This window comes from Orbicella franksi, chromosome 2, assembly GCF_964199315.1.
Source record: "Orbicella franksi chromosome 2, jaOrbFran1.1, whole genome shotgun sequence".
NCBI classification, from domain to species: domain Eukaryota; kingdom Metazoa; phylum Cnidaria; class Anthozoa; order Scleractinia; family Merulinidae; genus Orbicella; species Orbicella franksi.
In genome coordinates, this window is record NC_138146.1 from 20,259,873 (window position 1) to 20,277,993 (window position 18,121).

The 18,121-nt window shown below is 41.3% G+C and overlaps 2 protein-coding genes across 2 annotated transcripts; both read right to left on the minus strand.

Annotated features, from left to right (window-relative positions):
• Positions 1-1,038: 1,038 nt before the first annotated feature.
• LOC145478539 (arsenite methyltransferase-like) lies at positions 1,039-10,779 on the minus strand. The gene is made up of 9 exons (XM_081456599.1): positions 10,050-10,779; positions 6,884-7,034; positions 6,212-6,348; positions 5,870-5,939; positions 4,878-4,959; positions 4,307-4,441; positions 3,655-3,741; positions 2,715-2,770; positions 1,039-2,244 (listed from the first exon to the last, which is right to left on the minus strand). The coding sequence occupies exons 1-9, from the start codon at positions 10,319-10,321 to the stop codon at positions 1,978-1,980; spliced, it is 1,257 nt and encodes a 418-aa protein (XP_081312725.1). The 5' UTR covers positions 10,322-10,779; the 3' UTR covers positions 1,039-1,977.
• A 710-nt stretch (positions 10,780-11,489) lies between these two features.
• LOC145471581 (uncharacterized) lies at positions 11,490-14,021 on the minus strand. The gene is made up of 4 exons (XM_081454868.1): positions 13,831-14,021; positions 13,013-13,670; positions 11,931-12,335; positions 11,490-11,816 (listed from the first exon to the last, which is right to left on the minus strand). Exons 1-4 carry the CDS (start codon positions 14,019-14,021, stop codon positions 11,490-11,492), a joined length of 1,581 nt encoding a protein of 526 aa, XP_081310994.1.
• Between the last annotated feature and the right edge of the window lie 4,100 nt (positions 14,022-18,121).

Here is an 18,121-nt window from a genome sequence, read left to right on the forward strand (position 1 = left end):
TTGAGATTTGTGTTTTGGGTTAGTCGTTCGTCCAGTAAGCGACCGGACGACGAGAGGGCTTTCAAGGAGGATATTGCTTTTTAAAGTAGAGGGGAGGGGGGTGGGGGATACACATATCACTGGTCGCCATTTTGGAGGGGATACACATATCACTAGTGATATGTGTGCGGGGATACACATATCACGGGGATACACATATCACTGTGACGCGGCAGTGGGATGGGAGGTGGGGTACCCTGTTGAACCAATCTCGCGATTATGGCTCCTACTATACAACGACCGTCAAACATGTCAAAGGTTTTGATAGAGTGTAGTTTCGGGTTGGCCTGATTAAAATAGTTACAAGATCTTACAAATTATGCCGATTTGGTGACGGAGTGTCTAATCAGCGCGGGTCGCTAGTAAATAGCGCGGGTTGCGGGTAAACATAAGCAAAAAACTTGAAATAAACGTTTTGATAGACCAATAAAGTATGATAGTTGGTAGACCTATCTTAAATAATATTTTTAAAACACCTGTTCCTTTGGCCGACTCTCGTGACCCATATTATGTTTATAATATTAAATGACCGGCGTGGTAATCCTGATAAGCCGTCATTTTGTTTTTAAGACCAGTAAGTTTAGAGCAAAATTCGCACAGAATACGGACAGAACCAAACAGAACAGTGAAGACCATGTCTCGAGTAACTAATTTTTTTTTCGAGGGGAAAGTAAAGAGGTGCAAAGGTTAGGTTTCACTGACTGCTAGCGTCTATCATCCTCTGCTCAGAAGATTCATACTTCTCGCCACAATGGAGAGTAACTTATGGATGACTAGGTTTCGGCTCCACTATATAGCATACAATGCTGAGAAACGCAAAGAACATAAATCCTATTTCATTACAACCGAAGTCATGGATCAATTAACCAGGGCTTCTTCGGGGGCTATCGAAAGGTTAATCGTACTCTGTCCGTTGGTTTTAAAAGTGTTACAACTTTCTGTAAACCACTTTGTTGTCACAAAAATTGAAAATGTAGCCACAGGTACTCATCATTTTTTTTTTTTTTTTGAAAACTGGAAACTCTCTCGATTATCAAAGGTAAGGTCATAAAAACTATTTTTACCTTAAAATCAGTCTGTTATCGATACATGTTGGACAGTTCGAGTACTGCCAAGGCCTGCTAATGCTAAGAGGTACAAAGAGTCTCTCATACCGTGAGTTTTATTTCGACTATCACTTCAAGCCTTAAGGTTTCCAGCTTAATGCCTTCACGGTGGAAACGCCAAACGGAGATCTCCCTAAGGAGTGTTTCACTTAGACAAACACCACACTGACACACAAACGACACTTAGCAGACTTAGGAAAACAAACAACGTTGACCCAAAAAAAAACAATGAGAAAGACCATTGCTAAACGAAATCTAACCATAAATAAAATTATTCGTGGAGGTTTCAACCAAGGAAAATCGAAACACAGCTGTTAAAAGCTAAACGTAACAAGAAAAAAAATCAAGCAACAAAACTACCATACAAGGAAAGTTATGTGTGGGCTGACCCTGAGTGTTGCACAGCTATGGGTGGTCACGAGACTAGCTAACACAAGACGAGCTAACGTTATCGGGTTTAACTGTTTAGACAAATTTAGTGTCTTAAGCCGTTGACGAACACGAGACTAGCACAAGACAAACTAAAATTTTGGGAAGCATGATAAAACGCTACGTTTAACTTTAAAGTTAAGACTGAAGAACGTGTATAAACTGGACGAAGGCAAACTCAAAGTGATATGAGGAGAAAAGTATCTTGCGCACATATTATTATATGTGTTCACTGATCAGCCATTCATTTACTAATGGAAGCTACATATCATACTGGCACTGGACAGGATCTAATACTACACACAAACGCTACTGAACTTCTGAGCTTTTTTCCTTCTATACTGCCAAATTGTAACAGATACTCTTCAAATGTCAAATTTGACGTTTAGCAACAACGATCTTCTCAATCTGTCTTCGCTCGTTTCGGACAAAAGCCATTTTCCTGCTCAACAGGTTTGGCACAGAAACTTTCCTGTTTAGTCGGCTTAGCGCAGCATGCCGCAGGAGCGACATCGTTTGACTCGCAATAAGCAAATGGGTCCGCCTCACTGACAACATCATCAGCGGGTGCGACGGTTCCAGGCTCCAACGGATGGAATTCAAAATGCTTCGAGAAACGAGACGCACGAAGGAGGCTTGCCACTCCAACAGAAACAATCTTCGGCGTCTTCTGCAAAATTTAACAATTGAATACGAATAGTTATATACAAATTGAGGAAACAGTCCTAAGAAAATACGCGCGCTAATTGGTTAAACTCGATGGAAACACACAACTAGCACGAGCTGTTGACGTAATGATGACGCGAGCAAAGAGAATTTGCACTTTGAAAATCAAAGTTAACAAGCTGTTTTCTTTTTTTTTTTTTTCGTCGCGGTGTTTTCTAAAAGAAATAGAAAACACGTTCTCCGTGTTTCTATCGAGTTATAGAAACACTCGTGAAAGTTTGGGAGAACTCGAAAAAGCTGCGGAAACACACACCTGTGGCTCGTGTTCCCACAGCATTTCTCGTTCTCCCAAACGTCCACTCGTGTTTCTATAACTCGATAGAAACACGGTACATGTTTTGTGTTTCTTAAATGGTAGTTACGTTTTGGTATACGTAAATTCTGACAAAACTCAACTGGGCGTAATAAACGTACCGTGAATACATTGTGAACGTTCAACCTGAATTCATCTGGATTGTCTTCCATGGAACCTAGCACAAAGGAAGGATTTCTAATAAGTAACACAACTGGACTCTAACTGCAGGTTTTTATAACTTATTATACATATTACTGACTCTTCAAACTTTTCCAAACTTCTCATACCCACTGTGAGCTTGACATACTCAAGAAGAAAAATCATACTTCCAGATCTGTAGCGGTTACCATTCACAGAAAACTTACTGTTAGTAAGTAGAGTAACTAAAGTTATATTTTTATTCAAGTGTTTTAGTAGTTTGCAGCGATCTATTATTGGAAATTCTTTTCGAGTGATTTCTATCAATGGTATTCGTAGTGAACAAGACGTCTGCCATTTATTTCAATATATGTTCCGATTTTCAAAAGTCATCTCCTCTCCACAACATATCACAATTTCTCAGAGCGACCCTGTGGCGAGCGAACGCTCAGTTCGATCACGTTTTTCTGCTAGTCGCAGGGTAATTAGCACAGTTCAGCGTGTCAAAAAGTGTACAGGAAGTCGTGGACCAAGGACGTATGTGGAGAGAGTAGGGTGCGATATTTATTGCACTTATTGCCTTCACTCCTTCCCTCTTACTACTGTTGATGGCGCGGAGATGCTTGTCAAAAAGTTAACTTACACCCCAAAACGAGACCATTTGGGCGCAGCTTTAGCTTTATCCTCGTTTGACCCATAAAATACACCATTCTAAATTTATAGTGACTTACATGACGATTAACACATTCCCCATCGAATGTTTTCATCGATGAAGAGATGTTAGAGATTTCACACATTGACGGGCTTTCTATCTCAAGGTGAGATGACCAAAGTTCCTCCTCTCTCACTCGGGAGTCACCCCACAGCCCATTCTGATTACTTGTTGTTTTGTTAAGATTGTATATATGATATAACACGTACCTTTGTAGGTCACTCTGGACCCATCTGTCTTGTTGACTTGCGGGATTTTTAACAAACGATAAGTCGCGGCTACAAACTTTGCATCCCCTGAATAGCAAAGAACAGTACTTTTAATTGATGATAAATCCTTTAGCTAAAAAAAATGAAACTTAGAAATAAGGTGAATGACGGAACGGAATCAAGTTCGTGTGGCTAATGGAGATAAAAGAAAAATCATTAGGCAGTCTGCTGGTAGATCACAAAGCTGTGACCACAGTCTACACTTTGTTCACTGAATGCCGGAATTAAGGGAATGTTTACTGTTTACTATGGAAAAACGAACCGTATTTTTTATTCATTTATTTATTTCTTATATGTAGACCATTTCTACTATTAAACATTTAAATACTTTTATTGTAAGTACATATTGCTACAGTCATGTAACAAAATTCCAGCTTCCTTATACTGGTCTGAATTCTTCATGATATCACGTCTTTAGTTCAGTTCAGGTCGGTTATGCCTTTATATTTTAAATGGTTTACATAATCATGTGATGAATATTTTGTCAACCTTTTCCTGTATGCTGCTTTAACGCAGGAACAAGTAAAATATCCCTTGCATTATAGCCGCTCAAGAATTGATTAAACAAAAAGAAACATTTTTTTATCCCTACCCAATGGTCTTCTTGCACGAAGTTCTGGCTTAATTACAAATGGTCTTGCAGTCACCAAATGAGGTCCACAGAATCCCACCTCTTTACAGAGCTCAACCAATTCCTTCCAGTGTAAAGCTCCTGCAACACCCTCGCCTACATGTACAAGCACAAAAAACATACACACACACACACGAAAAAAAAAAACATGTACAAGCACAAAATAAGAAAGGAGTCGACAACACAAAGATACATATCAAAGGCCCCTTGGGAACTTGGGGACTCCCATATGAAAAGGTTGGGGATGTTCGTTGGAAAATTTGAATTAAACACATAAAGGAGACCAATCTGTGAGTGGCTCCAGCTTATTTGATCCCTAAAAGATACCACTTAAAACAGAATAGGCTCAATTAACAGCTGCTGTTAATATGAGAGTCTTATGGGAGTTTCCCCCAGAGGTCCCATATATGGGCAACTGTAAGGAGTTATTTCAAAGTTATACTGCACACAATTGTTAGGTGTATTGATGATTATAACTAACTCAGCTCTTTGCATCTCTTACATTACAACGATCATTAGAAAGAACATTTACCCCAAAGCACTTCATCATTTTTCGCTTCTTCGCATAGTTTTGTGTCTGTGTAAACATCACTGAAGAAAATTTCACCTCCATCCTAAGAAAAGCCACAATAAGAAGCTTATGGTAAACACTGAAGCATTGGTAGACAGTAAGATTAACTCTGGTCAGCAAAAGGAACTGAAACTCTGAGATGGCTTCAAGACATTTAACTTTGAAGAGGGAAAGATGATGAATTTGTCCTGTGAGATACATATTTTTGGAAGGATCATTTGCCATCCCTATAATAGAGACTAATGTTCAACATATACCGTAAAATTCCGTGTATACGTATAACTCCCGCCTTATTTTTCAAAATCCCAGTCAAAAATACCAATATATTCTTGAGTACTCGTAAGGCATTTTCATGTGTGGTGCCCAGACTCCTCTCCACATTTCAAAGCTTGGCTACTACTAGTACAAGTAAGCAAGTAAGCACTCGTTTGTATTGTTTCAATCGCCTACGAATTTCAACTTCATTGAGCGTTTCGAAGTGACAATATTGAAAAAATCTCATCGAGGGAGCATCTTAGACGAAGTTTGATGTTTGTTGTCTTTATTTTTTTCCTAACTTCGAGCTTCCAAATTGGGATGGGCGCGGGTTATAATGCATGGACGTACATTAAATAAAGTTGAATAAGGTCATGCCATGGATTTTAGACTTATATCCTCATCACCATGTGTAGCTTAAGTTTCCATTCCAGCCTAGCGACATGTTAAGCCAGTACAAAAGATGACTATGAATATTTCTAGGAAGCCCTCGGGATGTATGTTACTCTATAACAGGGTTACTTTCCTTAAGAGAAAGGCAGTGTGAAAGTAGCTTATTTTGCCCAGAACACTGAGGGACTCTGGCCAAAGTTTTAAAATGCGGAGCACCAATGATCCAGAGTCCAGCATACTGCCTAACCATTAGGCCACCTACAACCACTTCCTCATCGTTATAAACATAATAAAGAGTTTCTCACCTTAAGAACTCGGTAGGCTTCTTTAAGAACAACTTTTTTGTCAGCAGTCAAGTTAACAACACAGTTTGAGCTTAAATAGAATTTAAACAGAAAAGAAACATTTCAGTGGCTGCATTCTAGGGTGGCAATTTTGGATAAAAGGACAAAAAAAAAATTGGTCACGAAACTGATCCAGGGATTTTGGTATTGTAAGAGGTCAAAGTTTTTGTTACCAGTTATCAACACATGTCGTTAAGTTTCCGGTGGCTGAGATTTCCTTTCCATTTTATAGCAAACTGGTCCATGATAAAAAAGACAATTCTAGATCTGATGCTTATTTGCTTATATTACACCAGTACTTACATTATTATGTCCACAGAATTGTCCTGTATGCCTACATCAGACAGTCGTTCCATTTCACCAAGTTTAAACTCAGTATTGGGCTTGGAATATCCAAACTGCTTGGCATGATAATCGACATACTTGTTAGCAATATCCACCTAGATGTACATCGACGACAGAATTAGTATCACAATGTCTTGGAGGTGGCTCAAAACAGCTTTCGGCACTTAGATTTTGATGGGTCGTTATAACCACTCTTTCTCACTTTATGCTTCAATCGCGGTATCAAAAAACTGCCCAATCATTGGTGAACACGTTGTTATCATTTTCGTGACACAATAGGTTACTATAGCAACAGTATGATCTGTTAAAAACACACTTAATTACAGCTTTAGGGGCTTATGATTTATAAACGGCACGGTGAAATTTTTTTTATATTATCATATTTTAATAAGCATGATAAGCATGATAAGACCTTTGGCAAAATTTGAAACAATTCTGTACATAGGGTTCAGAGCCACCTTAAATGTTTGAAACGACCAATCAAAATCTAAGTGCTGGAAACTGTTTTGAGCCACCTTAAGGAAAGCATCTTTAAAACATAGGTCTAAAATGCATACGTGTATGACCTATGAGTTATGGAAGCCACACCAAGGTGTTATGTGCAAAATGACATCCCAACCATGAACATACCTGTTCTTTAGTCATATCCACTCCAGTCACATGACCATTTTCACCAACAAGTTTACTAAGAACAAAACAGTCCTGTCCTGATCCACTCCCAAGGTCCAGGATGTGCATACCCTCAAGGGCTTCTGGGACTGCTAAGCCACATCCATAAAACCTGAAATCGTTCCATTTAAGTCAAGGCCAGTAAGAAGGCTTTAAGGTAAAAAAAAAAAATTTCCAATGTCAAAACATGGGCAAGTGAAAATAAAATTCAATTTTTCGGTGTCATCATGTTCCCACTACCAAGGTGATTACAAAATTGTTCTGCGAGTCATTTCTAAGAAGTTCGCTAAATTTGTATGAATTGTATAAGACTTGTTTTCCTTTACTCTGAGAAGGCAGAATTAAATGTGATCCTTTCAAAGTAACAAGGGAAACCACTGACTGTTGTAATACTGTCTCTGCACGATAGTCTTACCAACATTCTTCCAACTGTTGCAAAGCATTTGAAGTGGGTATAACAGCATAGTCTTGGAAGCAATTTTATTGCTGATCAGAATGAACTGAAGGTCGTTTAATTTAAAACTTAAAATGCATGAGAAGTAATCATTTCAGTCCGAGAGCATAAGAATGCATTGGTTTGTGTGAGTCTCATGGTTAATGCCCAAGACTTGAAAACTCTGTTAAGGCCAAGTGTCCTCTCTTTATGAAGGGAAAACCGGAATTCAAAAAAGTCGCTTAAATCGAGTTAAATCGGCAAAATAACCACACCAGGAGCAAGCAACACACGTATGGAATAAGGTAAGCCAATTTTATTGAGAATTTTCACTTTTAACTACCTCCATGGATATCTTGTAGAAAATCCCATACAAACCCTTATAATTCGATGCCATATCGTGTTGCTTGTGTGGTTCATAGAGAGAGTCTGGGCTGCCTGTGGATAAACTTGAAAAAAACCCGTTCAAGCACGTTCAAGTTTACGCAAACGCAACTGTTTCAATCTTCTCTAGTTTTTCCCATCTATATGTCATTTTGACTCCTTTGTTTGTCATGTTCCCCAATGGTTTTAAGCCGTTATTTTGATATTTGCAGTTAATTTGACCAGTAAATATTTGAAAGCCTGGTTTACCCTTGTGAGATAAGCACAAGCATACGCACAGAGAGAAGGATGCTCACAGAGCTGCTATGATTTTCACACACCCAAATCATGTGAAATTATCACCATGGGGGTGAGTAAAAACACCGTAAATTCTCTTGCAATTACTTCAAACCTCCATCAGATGCTGACAGATTAACTAAACAATAACCTCCATTTGGCGCGAAAATATGCTCGGATATTTGTCTGTTCCGAGAAACGAACCGTTTTCCGAGAAGCTCGAGAAAAACTGTGAGCTCCGAGGAACAGATAATGCCCAAGGACAAATATCTGAGCATATTTTTAAAGTCAATTGGAGGCTATTGTGTTTATTATGCTTCAAATAACCTTCACAACATGCGGGATCTGAAATTTGCACACACGTTTTAGAGTTCAGTTTTTCTCGCGACTTTTATGCGGACTCAAGTTGTAAATGTGACTGACTGGTAAGTGAAAACAGCTATAAGAGACACAGGAGACGTACAGCCGATATCGTAAACGCAGTCAACATTCAGAGTTATTCTTACACCATTTCGACTTCAATTAGAATGAAAGGGACACTGCGCTGACAAACATCACAAACCAACACATGACGGAGTGTTATTCCACAAGCCCTTAATTTTGTCTTGAGTTCGTCGAGATCGGAAGCTTAGCATATTATTACATGGCTCTTTACTATCCAACTGTAGCGAATACCGTCCAAACAACAGTACAAATATACAGCGATATTGTACAGTTATTTCTACAGTAGAAAACCTGTTTGCCGAGCAATCTTTGGCAGAATAAAATTCAGCTCATCGCCGTTCGCAAGCAAAATGTCAGTTAGTACAAACCATTTACATTAAACGAATTAAATTGTTCTTGTTTGTGCCATATAATAAACATCTTATTTTAAAACCGAGTTTAGTCGCTCTGTTTGGGGTAATCTTGACCTCGGTCGTGTGTACAGACCTCACTGCTTTTGGTCCTCGGTCAAGATTCTCCCATACAGCCTTCCTGATCGGTTAACAACTGAAGAGCTAAATATTAACCCGGATCGTGGGATATGAACGGCCCGAAACGCGAAGGATTGGGCTGGAGAAAGTCAGAATAAAATTAAGCTTAGCAATCAGTAAAGTTTGTTACCGTGCAATTGGATCTTGTCCTTTTATACTTAGTGAACTCGATCGATTCTGGGCTGCAATCTGTAGTCTTGATATGACAGCTACGTAAACTGGGCTCAAACAAAGCATATAATTTTCGGCAAAACCACAACTTCGCGGGGTCTTTCCGTAAACCTTATGTCGTTTGTCTCAAATCATTCTTCGAGAACAAGACAAATTTGGCGGCGACTTTTCGAAGAATATTTCGGAAGAAAACTCTGTCTCGTTCGCTTTCCTGACGGCTCAACTCAAGAAGTAAACAACGCGCGGCAAATTTGTCTACCTTATCACATCATCGCTTTGTTTAGATCAAGCTGAAATTTTCACATCGTCAAGTCCATTAAAGAATTTAAAATAAGGCCCCGTCCATAATACGTCAGAGAAATTCGAAAACGTAGCTTTATTTCTCCGGTTAAGCCTATCCGTGTTTTCCAAAACGCTCTTCAAACAAGAGGAATTTGAAAATGCTGGCTGACAGAACGCTAGCAGGTTTAAACAAAAATTAATTACACAGTCTGGCGCGCACTAAAATAATTACCGCACAGAAAGCTTGATTGTTTCTCTATAAAAATCGCTTTGACCACCTTACTTTTGACCGGCTTTCCAGCTTTTTAGTGTTACGGTCAAAAAAAAAATGCCAGACTAGATGACGACATGGCTGAAATACAAAGGGCTAACTCAGCCTCGGTAGCATTTCTTCTTAAGACTAACTTCAAATGAGTCCATCCTTTGGCTAGTTCTCATCAGTCTACTGTTTATCGAGACATCAAGAAGTTTCAGATCATCTCTTTGAATCAGTTTTCTATCCTTCATACGAGCGAAATATAAACAGCAAACTGATTTGACCACTCAGTGGTTTGCTAAACATAATCTAACGTACTGATATGGCTAAACAAGACTGAAGTTGTCTTACTTGCTGGATACCTCCTCGTGTATGAGCTTCAAAGCGCTCTTGACAGCGGAAGTCATCCCACTAAACTCGTCGATCTTGCTGGCGTTCGACTGAATGTCGTCTGAAGTCTTAAGTATTTTACCATAGTAGTTCTTTACACTGTCTTTCACTTTATCAAGCTCTTCGGAGTTCATTTTCTTGTCAACCAAGATTTCAGATCCTTCGCGCGTACAGCGTTTCAAAAGAGAAGTTTTACGATACCCCTTCTTGAGGCATTCTGGTATAGCAGTCATTTCCTAGCATAGACATATTGAATAAAAACACGATCTAACAATGCTATTAGCATGGCATGACTGGACATCAATCATTTGAAGTTTGCAAAACCGTAACGGGATTTTTCGCCGCCCAAAGTACATTAATGAGTGTGAGTAAGTACAGTCCAAACTAAGACTGATTTTACTAGACTGGTTTCAACTTTGTTCAGTTACCTTTTAAACTATCGAAAACAGTTTGACGAAAACAATATTGATTGTGTTGTATTAAGCTGGAGCGACAGTTCCCGTTATGGTCTGCCAAACTTTGTTTGATCATGATAGATCGCGTCTTCTTATGCATATGACGTACGTCTCCACGCTTGAATGCAACCAAAGTACCACTTCAACTCAAAATTATAATACTCTCCAGCCTTCAGGCTTCTAACAGGATACCCAAAGGATACAATCCCGCTGGTGAGTCAGTTCAATTTAAGACCTTTATGCTTATTTTTATTTGTTTACTAAATGATCCAATCGATTTTCATTTGTTTATTAACTGATTCAATCGATTAGGCTCGAGACTCTGGACAACTGAAAGGGCCGCAATTCGTGCAAAATATCTTCCAGTTGTGGCATTCGCTAGCCGCGACAGGAGTATGAATATATTTACACTTTGCACTTTGCGCAAAAATTTAGAACAAGGATATTTCCGTAATTATGTCTTTTTTTCGGAAACTCACTAGGAAGTAAATTAGTAATATCTCTACGTAGGATCTTTGTAAAGACTGTAATGAGCTCCAAAGACGTTTAGGTTCACTAAGCTTTAATCACGAAACCATCAAGATGGCTGACTCACATGGTTAAGAATCAAGATAGAAATGCATCATGGGAAATCGGTCAATCAGCCTCGCAAGGCATGATAGCTTACACGCTTTCCTCTTTATAACAGAAGATCACATATTTAACAGAACAAACAGCCACCAGACAAATGAGAACTAATAAATCAAACCTATTCAAATAATTTGTTTCACTTCATTGCTGTCCTATCATCAATCAAGTTCTTTCAATCATGTTACGTCCAAAACCCTGTTTGCAGGATTGTCTTTCATCTTGTCTTAAGTAAGGACAAGCCTTGATCCTTTTTCCTCAAGTCTACAGCAATGGGAAGTGTTCACCTGCAAGAAATAAGAGCAGGTGGGTTCGAGAATTAGTCTGAGTAATGGGCTGGACGTCGAATTACTCGGCCACTCCGGATAACAGTTTGTCCAGCAGATGAACTGGTTGCTGCGGGACTGGGGTGTGGCACTGGCGAAGAAGGTGTTGGTGGTTGGGCTACGGTACAGGGAGGCAAAGGAAACATAGGAGATGGGACTTCAGATGCTGGAGGTGATTCAGAGGTTGCAGGAGGCACTGTTGTGGGTGCTGACATTGGTGGTAAATCTGCCGTTGGACTGGACTGCAAACTGAGTTGTGGTATACCAGTGTCAGAGGAATATGATCCTAGCTTATCTGGGAGAGGTGTTATAGCCTTAGGCTGAGGTGGTGTAGGACTTCATTGAGAGGGGGCAAGCTGCAATTGAACCCGATTTCCTCTGATTTGTGAGGTGCCAGTCTGTATAAGGTAAGATCGTGGTCCAGCAGGACCCACTATCTCTCCAGGGATCCAAGCCTTGGCTGATGAAGTTGGTGGTGGTTTGGCATACACATAGGACTCAGGAAGTAGTTTGGGAAGTGGTGGTCCAGCACGCTTGTCATATGCTTTCTTTTGCTGTGATTTGCAGTGAATGTGCTCAAGCACTACAATGTCCCGTGGAGGGGTGCGTGGATCTAAAGTGGTGGTAGACTGTGGTAGATCAGTGCGAAGAGTGCGGCCAAATAGACGTTGAGCCGGGGAGAAAGTGTGTCCAGCGGGTGGTGTATTGCGAACAGAGAGTAACGCTAGGTCTACATCTTCAGGAGTAAGAAGAATGTGTTTAGCAGACTTCACGGCTGCTTCAGCTCTGCCATTGGACTGGGACCAGTAAGGGGAGGAGGTAATGTGATGAAACTTTCTCTGCAAATGTTTTGAATGCCTCAGATATAAATTGAGATCCATTGTCCGTAATGAGAGTATAAGGCACACCATGGCGTCCAAAATGCTGTTTCGTCGCTTGTATGACTGACGAGGCCTGGACAGGGTTCTCCCTAGTTTTCAGCACAACAGGTAAGAGACCTTTTCAAACCGGTAAAGCATTTGGTTAATGTTGGACGTTCTGCAAAGGATAAGCGACAAGTTGAACTTTTGCACCACGTTGGTTGAGCTAAGGTCAGCGCTGTCCCTCTAAGTATAAAAATAACCTTCACACAATCAAGTTTTCTTTTTTTCTCTGTCTGGCCCTACTGACTGCTTGTGTTCTTCTGAACTGCCATGCTCTGATATTGCAGCCTTCCTGTATCGTGTACCGGGCGCAGTAGCATATTTCACATTTTCGCCTGTTTTAATATGCTTCGTACCAGTTCTTACAAATTAAAGACAACAAAACATTCCCTCGCCCTCTTTAAATGCCAGACACCATACACTACATTTACAGCAGAATACAATGTCATCATCGATCCAGTCATGCTTGAAAACATGGGGCTTTGATGGCAACTGCCTGCTTATTTCACTTTAAATGCATAATTTTTTTAAGACTTATGAGCGTTTACAGGCGGTAATAAGTGCTCTTACAAGCGGTAAATTTTACCGGTTACCGCCTGATAAGGAGAACCCTGCTGGATAGAAGGAAGTCGATCAAGTTCGTAATAGTCACTGTAATGGTCTACAGTGACTAAATAGGCACAACCGTTGAGTGCAAACAGGTTCTGAGAGACCAGTTGCCAGAGTAGTGTAGGCACTGGGTAAGGCTTAAGTGGTTCTCGAGGATGTTGCTGGGCATGTTGTGCACAAGTAGCACACTTCTTGCAGATGTCTTCAATTTGGCTGTTAAGCCCTGGCCAGAACACACAGGTACGAGCGTGTCGGAGGGTAAACTCGACACCACGGTGAACTGCATGAAGCTTGTGAACAATGTTTGATCGAAGCGAAGAAGGTATGACGACACGATCTTGTTTGAATAGGAGTCCTTCGTGTATGGTAAGTTCGTGACGAAGAGACCAATATGGATGTACAAGGACCGGTACTGAAGCTTTGTCGTTTGGCCATCCTGTCTCAATGAAGGTGCGAAGGGCTTTCTGTTCAGGATCTGTGCTGGCTTCAGCCCTGATTTCCTGTACAATAGCATCTCGGAAACCTGAAAGTTCTGGGTTGTTTTCTTCAAACTCCACGCGGTAGACCAATTCATCATGGACTCCTGCATGTGTTGTGTCTGGAAGTGGCGCACGGGAAAGGGCGTCAGCAAAGTGAAGATCCCTTGCGATATTCAACAGAGAATGAATAACGCTGAAGCGTGAGCGTCATGCTCTGCAAGTGGCGCGGGGCAGAGGCCAAGGGGCGCTTGAGAATGGTTTCCAGTGGTTTGTGATCACTGTGAACGGTAATCTCTGATTTCCCAAAGAGGAGTTGGTCAAACTTGCGGAAGGCATGCACAATGGCTAGTGTTTCTGTCTCGATCAGCGCATAGCGCTGTTCAGTTGCGCTGAGAGAACTAGAGCTAAAAGCAACAGGTTGCCAGTGGACGTCAGTTGCTTTGTTGGGATGGTTCATAGGCTGAAGTAGAGCTGCACCAAGACCATATTCAGACGCATCAACTTGCAGAATCATAGGGGCCTGTACATCAAAGTAGCGTAGGCATGGGGCTTAAGAAACTAACTCTTTAGCTTTTGTGAATGCTTCAGTATGCTGATCAGCCCATAGGAACTCCTTGTCAACGTGTGATAGGTCACGAAGTGGTCTGACCACTTCACTGAGGTTGGGACCAAACTTGGACAGGTAGGTTATGGTGCCCAGAAAGCGTCGGGTGGCAGCCTTGTCCTGAGGTTGAGACAGTGCTAGGTTTGAGCCTCTCCGGGCTAAGCACATGTCCCATAAATGGTGCAGTACATGTTTTGAACTTAATCTTGTCAGGATTAAGTTTAAGATTGTGTTGAGAGAGACGTTCCAGGAGTTCTAGAACTGTCTGGTCATGATCATCATGTGCATCAGTTAGAGATTCACCACGGCCAACCACAATAATGTCATCAGCTATATTGAAGACACCTTCCATACCACAAAGAATATCGTGGAGACGACGTTGGAACTGTTCAGGGGCGGATATGATACCAAAGGGAAGTCTAGTCCAGCGGTACCTTCCCCAGTGAGTGTGCATAGTGGTCAGAAAGGAGGACACATCAGATAATTTGATTATTTGGAATGCATCCTTGATATCAAAAGTGGAGGAAATCTTGGCTTGGTGAAAGCGGTGAATGTTTTCCTCTAAAGTCGGGATGGGGTACACTGGTCTGATGATGGCTTTGTTGATTGTTTGAGATGGGTCTAGACAAATGCGAACTTTAGCAGGTTTTGTTGCAGAGGCTGGGCGCTCACGAACCACCATATTTGAGATCCACGGTGTGGGTTTGTTTACCGGAATCAACTGTCCTGTGTTGACAAGTTTGTCTAAAGCCTCTTTGATGATGGGAAGTTTGGGGGCAGCATAACGGTGAGGAGCGGCTTGTATGGGCTTGACCCCAGGGTTGAGAGTTATGGAAAAGGGTTCATCCAGTTCACCTAGCCCCTCAAATAAGTAGGGATAAGCTGACTTTATGTAAATCAAATGTTAACTCACCAGGTGGTAGCGCAGGTAGCTCTGGGGAAGTATGCAGCTTATACGCGGTGTCCACATCATACTTCAGAATTCCCATGCGTGTGCTGTCGGCGAGACCCAATAGTGGAGCATAGTACTGCTGAGCAGTAATAACTTGAGCCACTATGTCATACGGCACGCCACGTCGAGTGCAGTGCAGAGTGATTGGTCCTCTGGTTGGGATGATGGACTTTGAGTAATCCAGTAGTCGAACCACTGAGGGTGTAATTTGGACAGGAGGCAGCTGCTTGAGGTCGTTGATGTGAATTGTATTCCAAGAGCACCCGGAGTCAACTTGAAATCTGAGGTGCCTTAGTGATGATGACGTGGGACTCAGGTCGAGGTCAACATAGAGTCCTTTGATGGCCGATTGAACCTGATAAACTTCATGGGTGACAATGTAATCATCTTGCAGATCAGCCCCAGGGCTGGCCGCGGCTTCTGACACGACGTGTACGGAGGTGGCCCAGCATACTTGTTTCCAATGACCCCGTTTCCCACAGCCATGGCAAGTGTCGTTTGAGGCGGGGCAGTCACGACGGTTGGCATGTGGTGTGCGCCCACACCAGAGGCAGGTCGAGGTGCTTGAAGGGCATGAAGGCCGGACCTTGACACGTCGACTCGAATGATGTGGGGTCTTTGATTTGTCAATTGCTGGGGTGACCTTGTGGGTTGCTTCTTCAAGGTGGTGTTTTGCGATGGCTGATTCGGTCTTGAGCCCAGCCTCAAAGTCACGAGCTTTAGAAATTACTTGTGTAAACGAAAGTGTTGATAAGTTTTCCCTAGCAATAACATCACTGCGGAAGGGTTTAAAAGTATCATTGAGGCCAATAATGAATATGTCTCTTTGAAGGCGATCGTCTACTGCTGGGGGAAAATGACATTTCTGATATTCTGACCTGACCAGTGTGTGCCAGTCTTGTATTGACATACCAGGCTACTGTTTCAGAATACGCAGGAAATTGTGGGTACTTTGAATAATAGGCTCTTCTCCAAGGTAGTGCTGTGAGAGCTGAGTGAGCCATCTAGCTGGATGCTGTTTGTCATCATCAGCAATTTGAGCGTCGATTGTGGTGGTGAGTACATCCCATTCGGCCGGAGGAAAAGCTCGACGAAGAGCAGCCATAACTTTCGGTCTTTTAGCGGCGATCCAGTACGTAGTCATTGCTGTCTAATGTTTTGTCGGGGTTGACATAGTCTTCCATGATACAAAAGTCTCCAAAGTTCGCCAAGAAGAACTTGGACGCTCGGCGGCGATCGTCAGAGTTGGCGTCGAAAATTGGCCGGACTTTTCCCATAGTGGCGAGCAGAGAAAGATGAGAGCGGTCGAAGAGTTCAAAGGCAAGAAGCCTTTAGGCAAGTGAGGGTTACGAGACTTCTGACACCATGTAATGAGCTCCAAAGACGAGCTCACATGGTTAACAATCAAGATAGAAATGCATCATGGGAAATCAGTCAATCAGCCTCGCAAGGCATGATAGCTTACAAAACCTGGTACATCAAAGGAACAAAGCAAATGATGGAAAAGAACGATAGTGTGTTCACACTGTTGACTACGTTACATACTTCTTTTAACCCTTTGAATACCAACTACGCATATATGCGTAATTAATGGTCGTGCTCTTTGTATCACTTGTGACGTCATCAATTTAAATGTCATCAGATATTCTTGATAAGCTGATAGTAGTGCTAGGCTAGCCCTTTCCGCACAATGGCCAGGTTTAGATATCGACGACATTCCGACGTTGCAAATCGAAAAACAAGGTTATCAGTTTTGGTGCAAAACCGGTGGTAAAATGGTCCACAATGCCTATGATTGATAAAGGTCCATTTCTAGGCTTCGCCCGTAATTAAGATCCAACTTTTCACTGCAGCCAGAAAGAACATACAATGCAAAAGGTAGCCAGTGTACAAGGGCAGAGAAAAACAGAAAGGAAAGGGCCAACAAACGAAATTGAGAACGGTTAATGGCAAAAAAAAAAAAAAAAGTCCAAATTTTGGCTTATGCGCATGCCCGTAATTGAAGTTTTGCTCAATTTTGTACCTAATCCTCGAAAAAGTTCTCCTTTTAGCAAAAAAAGCTTTTTTTTAGCACAACTTAGGCTTATTTAGTATTTTTTGGCAAAAGTTTGGTATTCAAAGGGTTAAATGTTTGCAGAAGCATATCACCTAGAACTAGGTGATATGCTTCCGATGTTTATTTTTGTTCCCTGCTATTAGCCCCTTTTTGGAAGAGCGATGGTGTTGTCAATAAATCGTTAAATAAATAGATCTGTCTAATAGCAGCAAATGTCTATCCCAGATGTTCTGCTGCGCGTGCAAAACAGTAGCCGCCGTTTCGGGAAATGAGTCTAAGCAGTACAGTTGCAGGAATGCAAATCTGACTAACTAGAGAGGTGACAGGACAAAAATACAAGTATCGAGAAAGATGAAAACAACCCATTTACTTTAACGCTACGGATAGGTTTCAAACGCAGTTAGCATGTGATTTTAAAACATGCAAAAGAATAAGTTATACTCTAATCACCCTGAAACGATTATAAAATATTTTGTAACTAATCTTAATAAACACAAACACAGCATCAGGGGCGGGCATCTCGTTTATTGATGCAGGATACAGCGAGCGTTACATCATCATAAAGAAAATACAGCAGTGAATAAACAGAAAAATTAAAAAGCAAAGTTGAAAGAGATGCCTTCGAGTGGCTCTTGCATAACTTACAAATTCTTAAATAGCCTACTAGCCCCTTTGGGATTCACGCCTAAAATACTTCTACAGTTAACATGAACCATACATAGTGAACATACTCCAGTGTAATTAGCGAAACGTTACAAAATATATAATCTTTGTTATATATGAAAGTCTGTCTCAGTGAGTCAATTTCAGTAAAAAAAGGTGAAAGCCCAGTTCTAACTCACGAGCACCAGTGGTAGGTATAGTGTGATCGTCTGGGCAAGGGTAGCTCTGAAAAGAACTGTTGTCGGTGACTTTATATAATTTAGGAGGGATAAAGAAACTTGCTAATCCTATGGCTAACACTGTAACGTATGACATCAGGTCAGTGTCTTATTCAACAAC

Coding starts and splice junctions, on each gene's coding strand:
- LOC145478539 (XM_081456599.1), bottom strand. CDS start 10,321: ATGACTGCTATACCAGAATGCCTCAAGAAGGGGTATCGTAAAACTTCT. Junction 6,349..6,883: donor TGGATATGACTAAAGAACAG/GTATGTTCATGG, acceptor ATGTACATCTAG/GTGGATATTGCTAACAAGTA. Junction 5,940..6,211: donor AATTCTGTGGACATAATAAT/GTAAGTACTGGT, acceptor ATTCTATTTAAG/CTCAAACTGTGTTGTTAACT.
- LOC145471581 (XM_081454868.1), bottom strand. CDS start 14,021: ATGATTCTGCAAGTTGATGCGTCTGAATATGGTCTTGGTGCAGCTCTA. Junction 13,671..13,830: donor ATTGTGCATGCCTTCCGCAA/GTTTGACCAACT, acceptor GAATATCGCAAG/GGATCTTCACTTTGCTGACG. Junction 12,336..13,012: donor AGGGTTCTCCTTATCAGGCG/GTAACCGGTAAA, acceptor AAACATTTGCAG/AGAAAGTTTCATCACATTAC.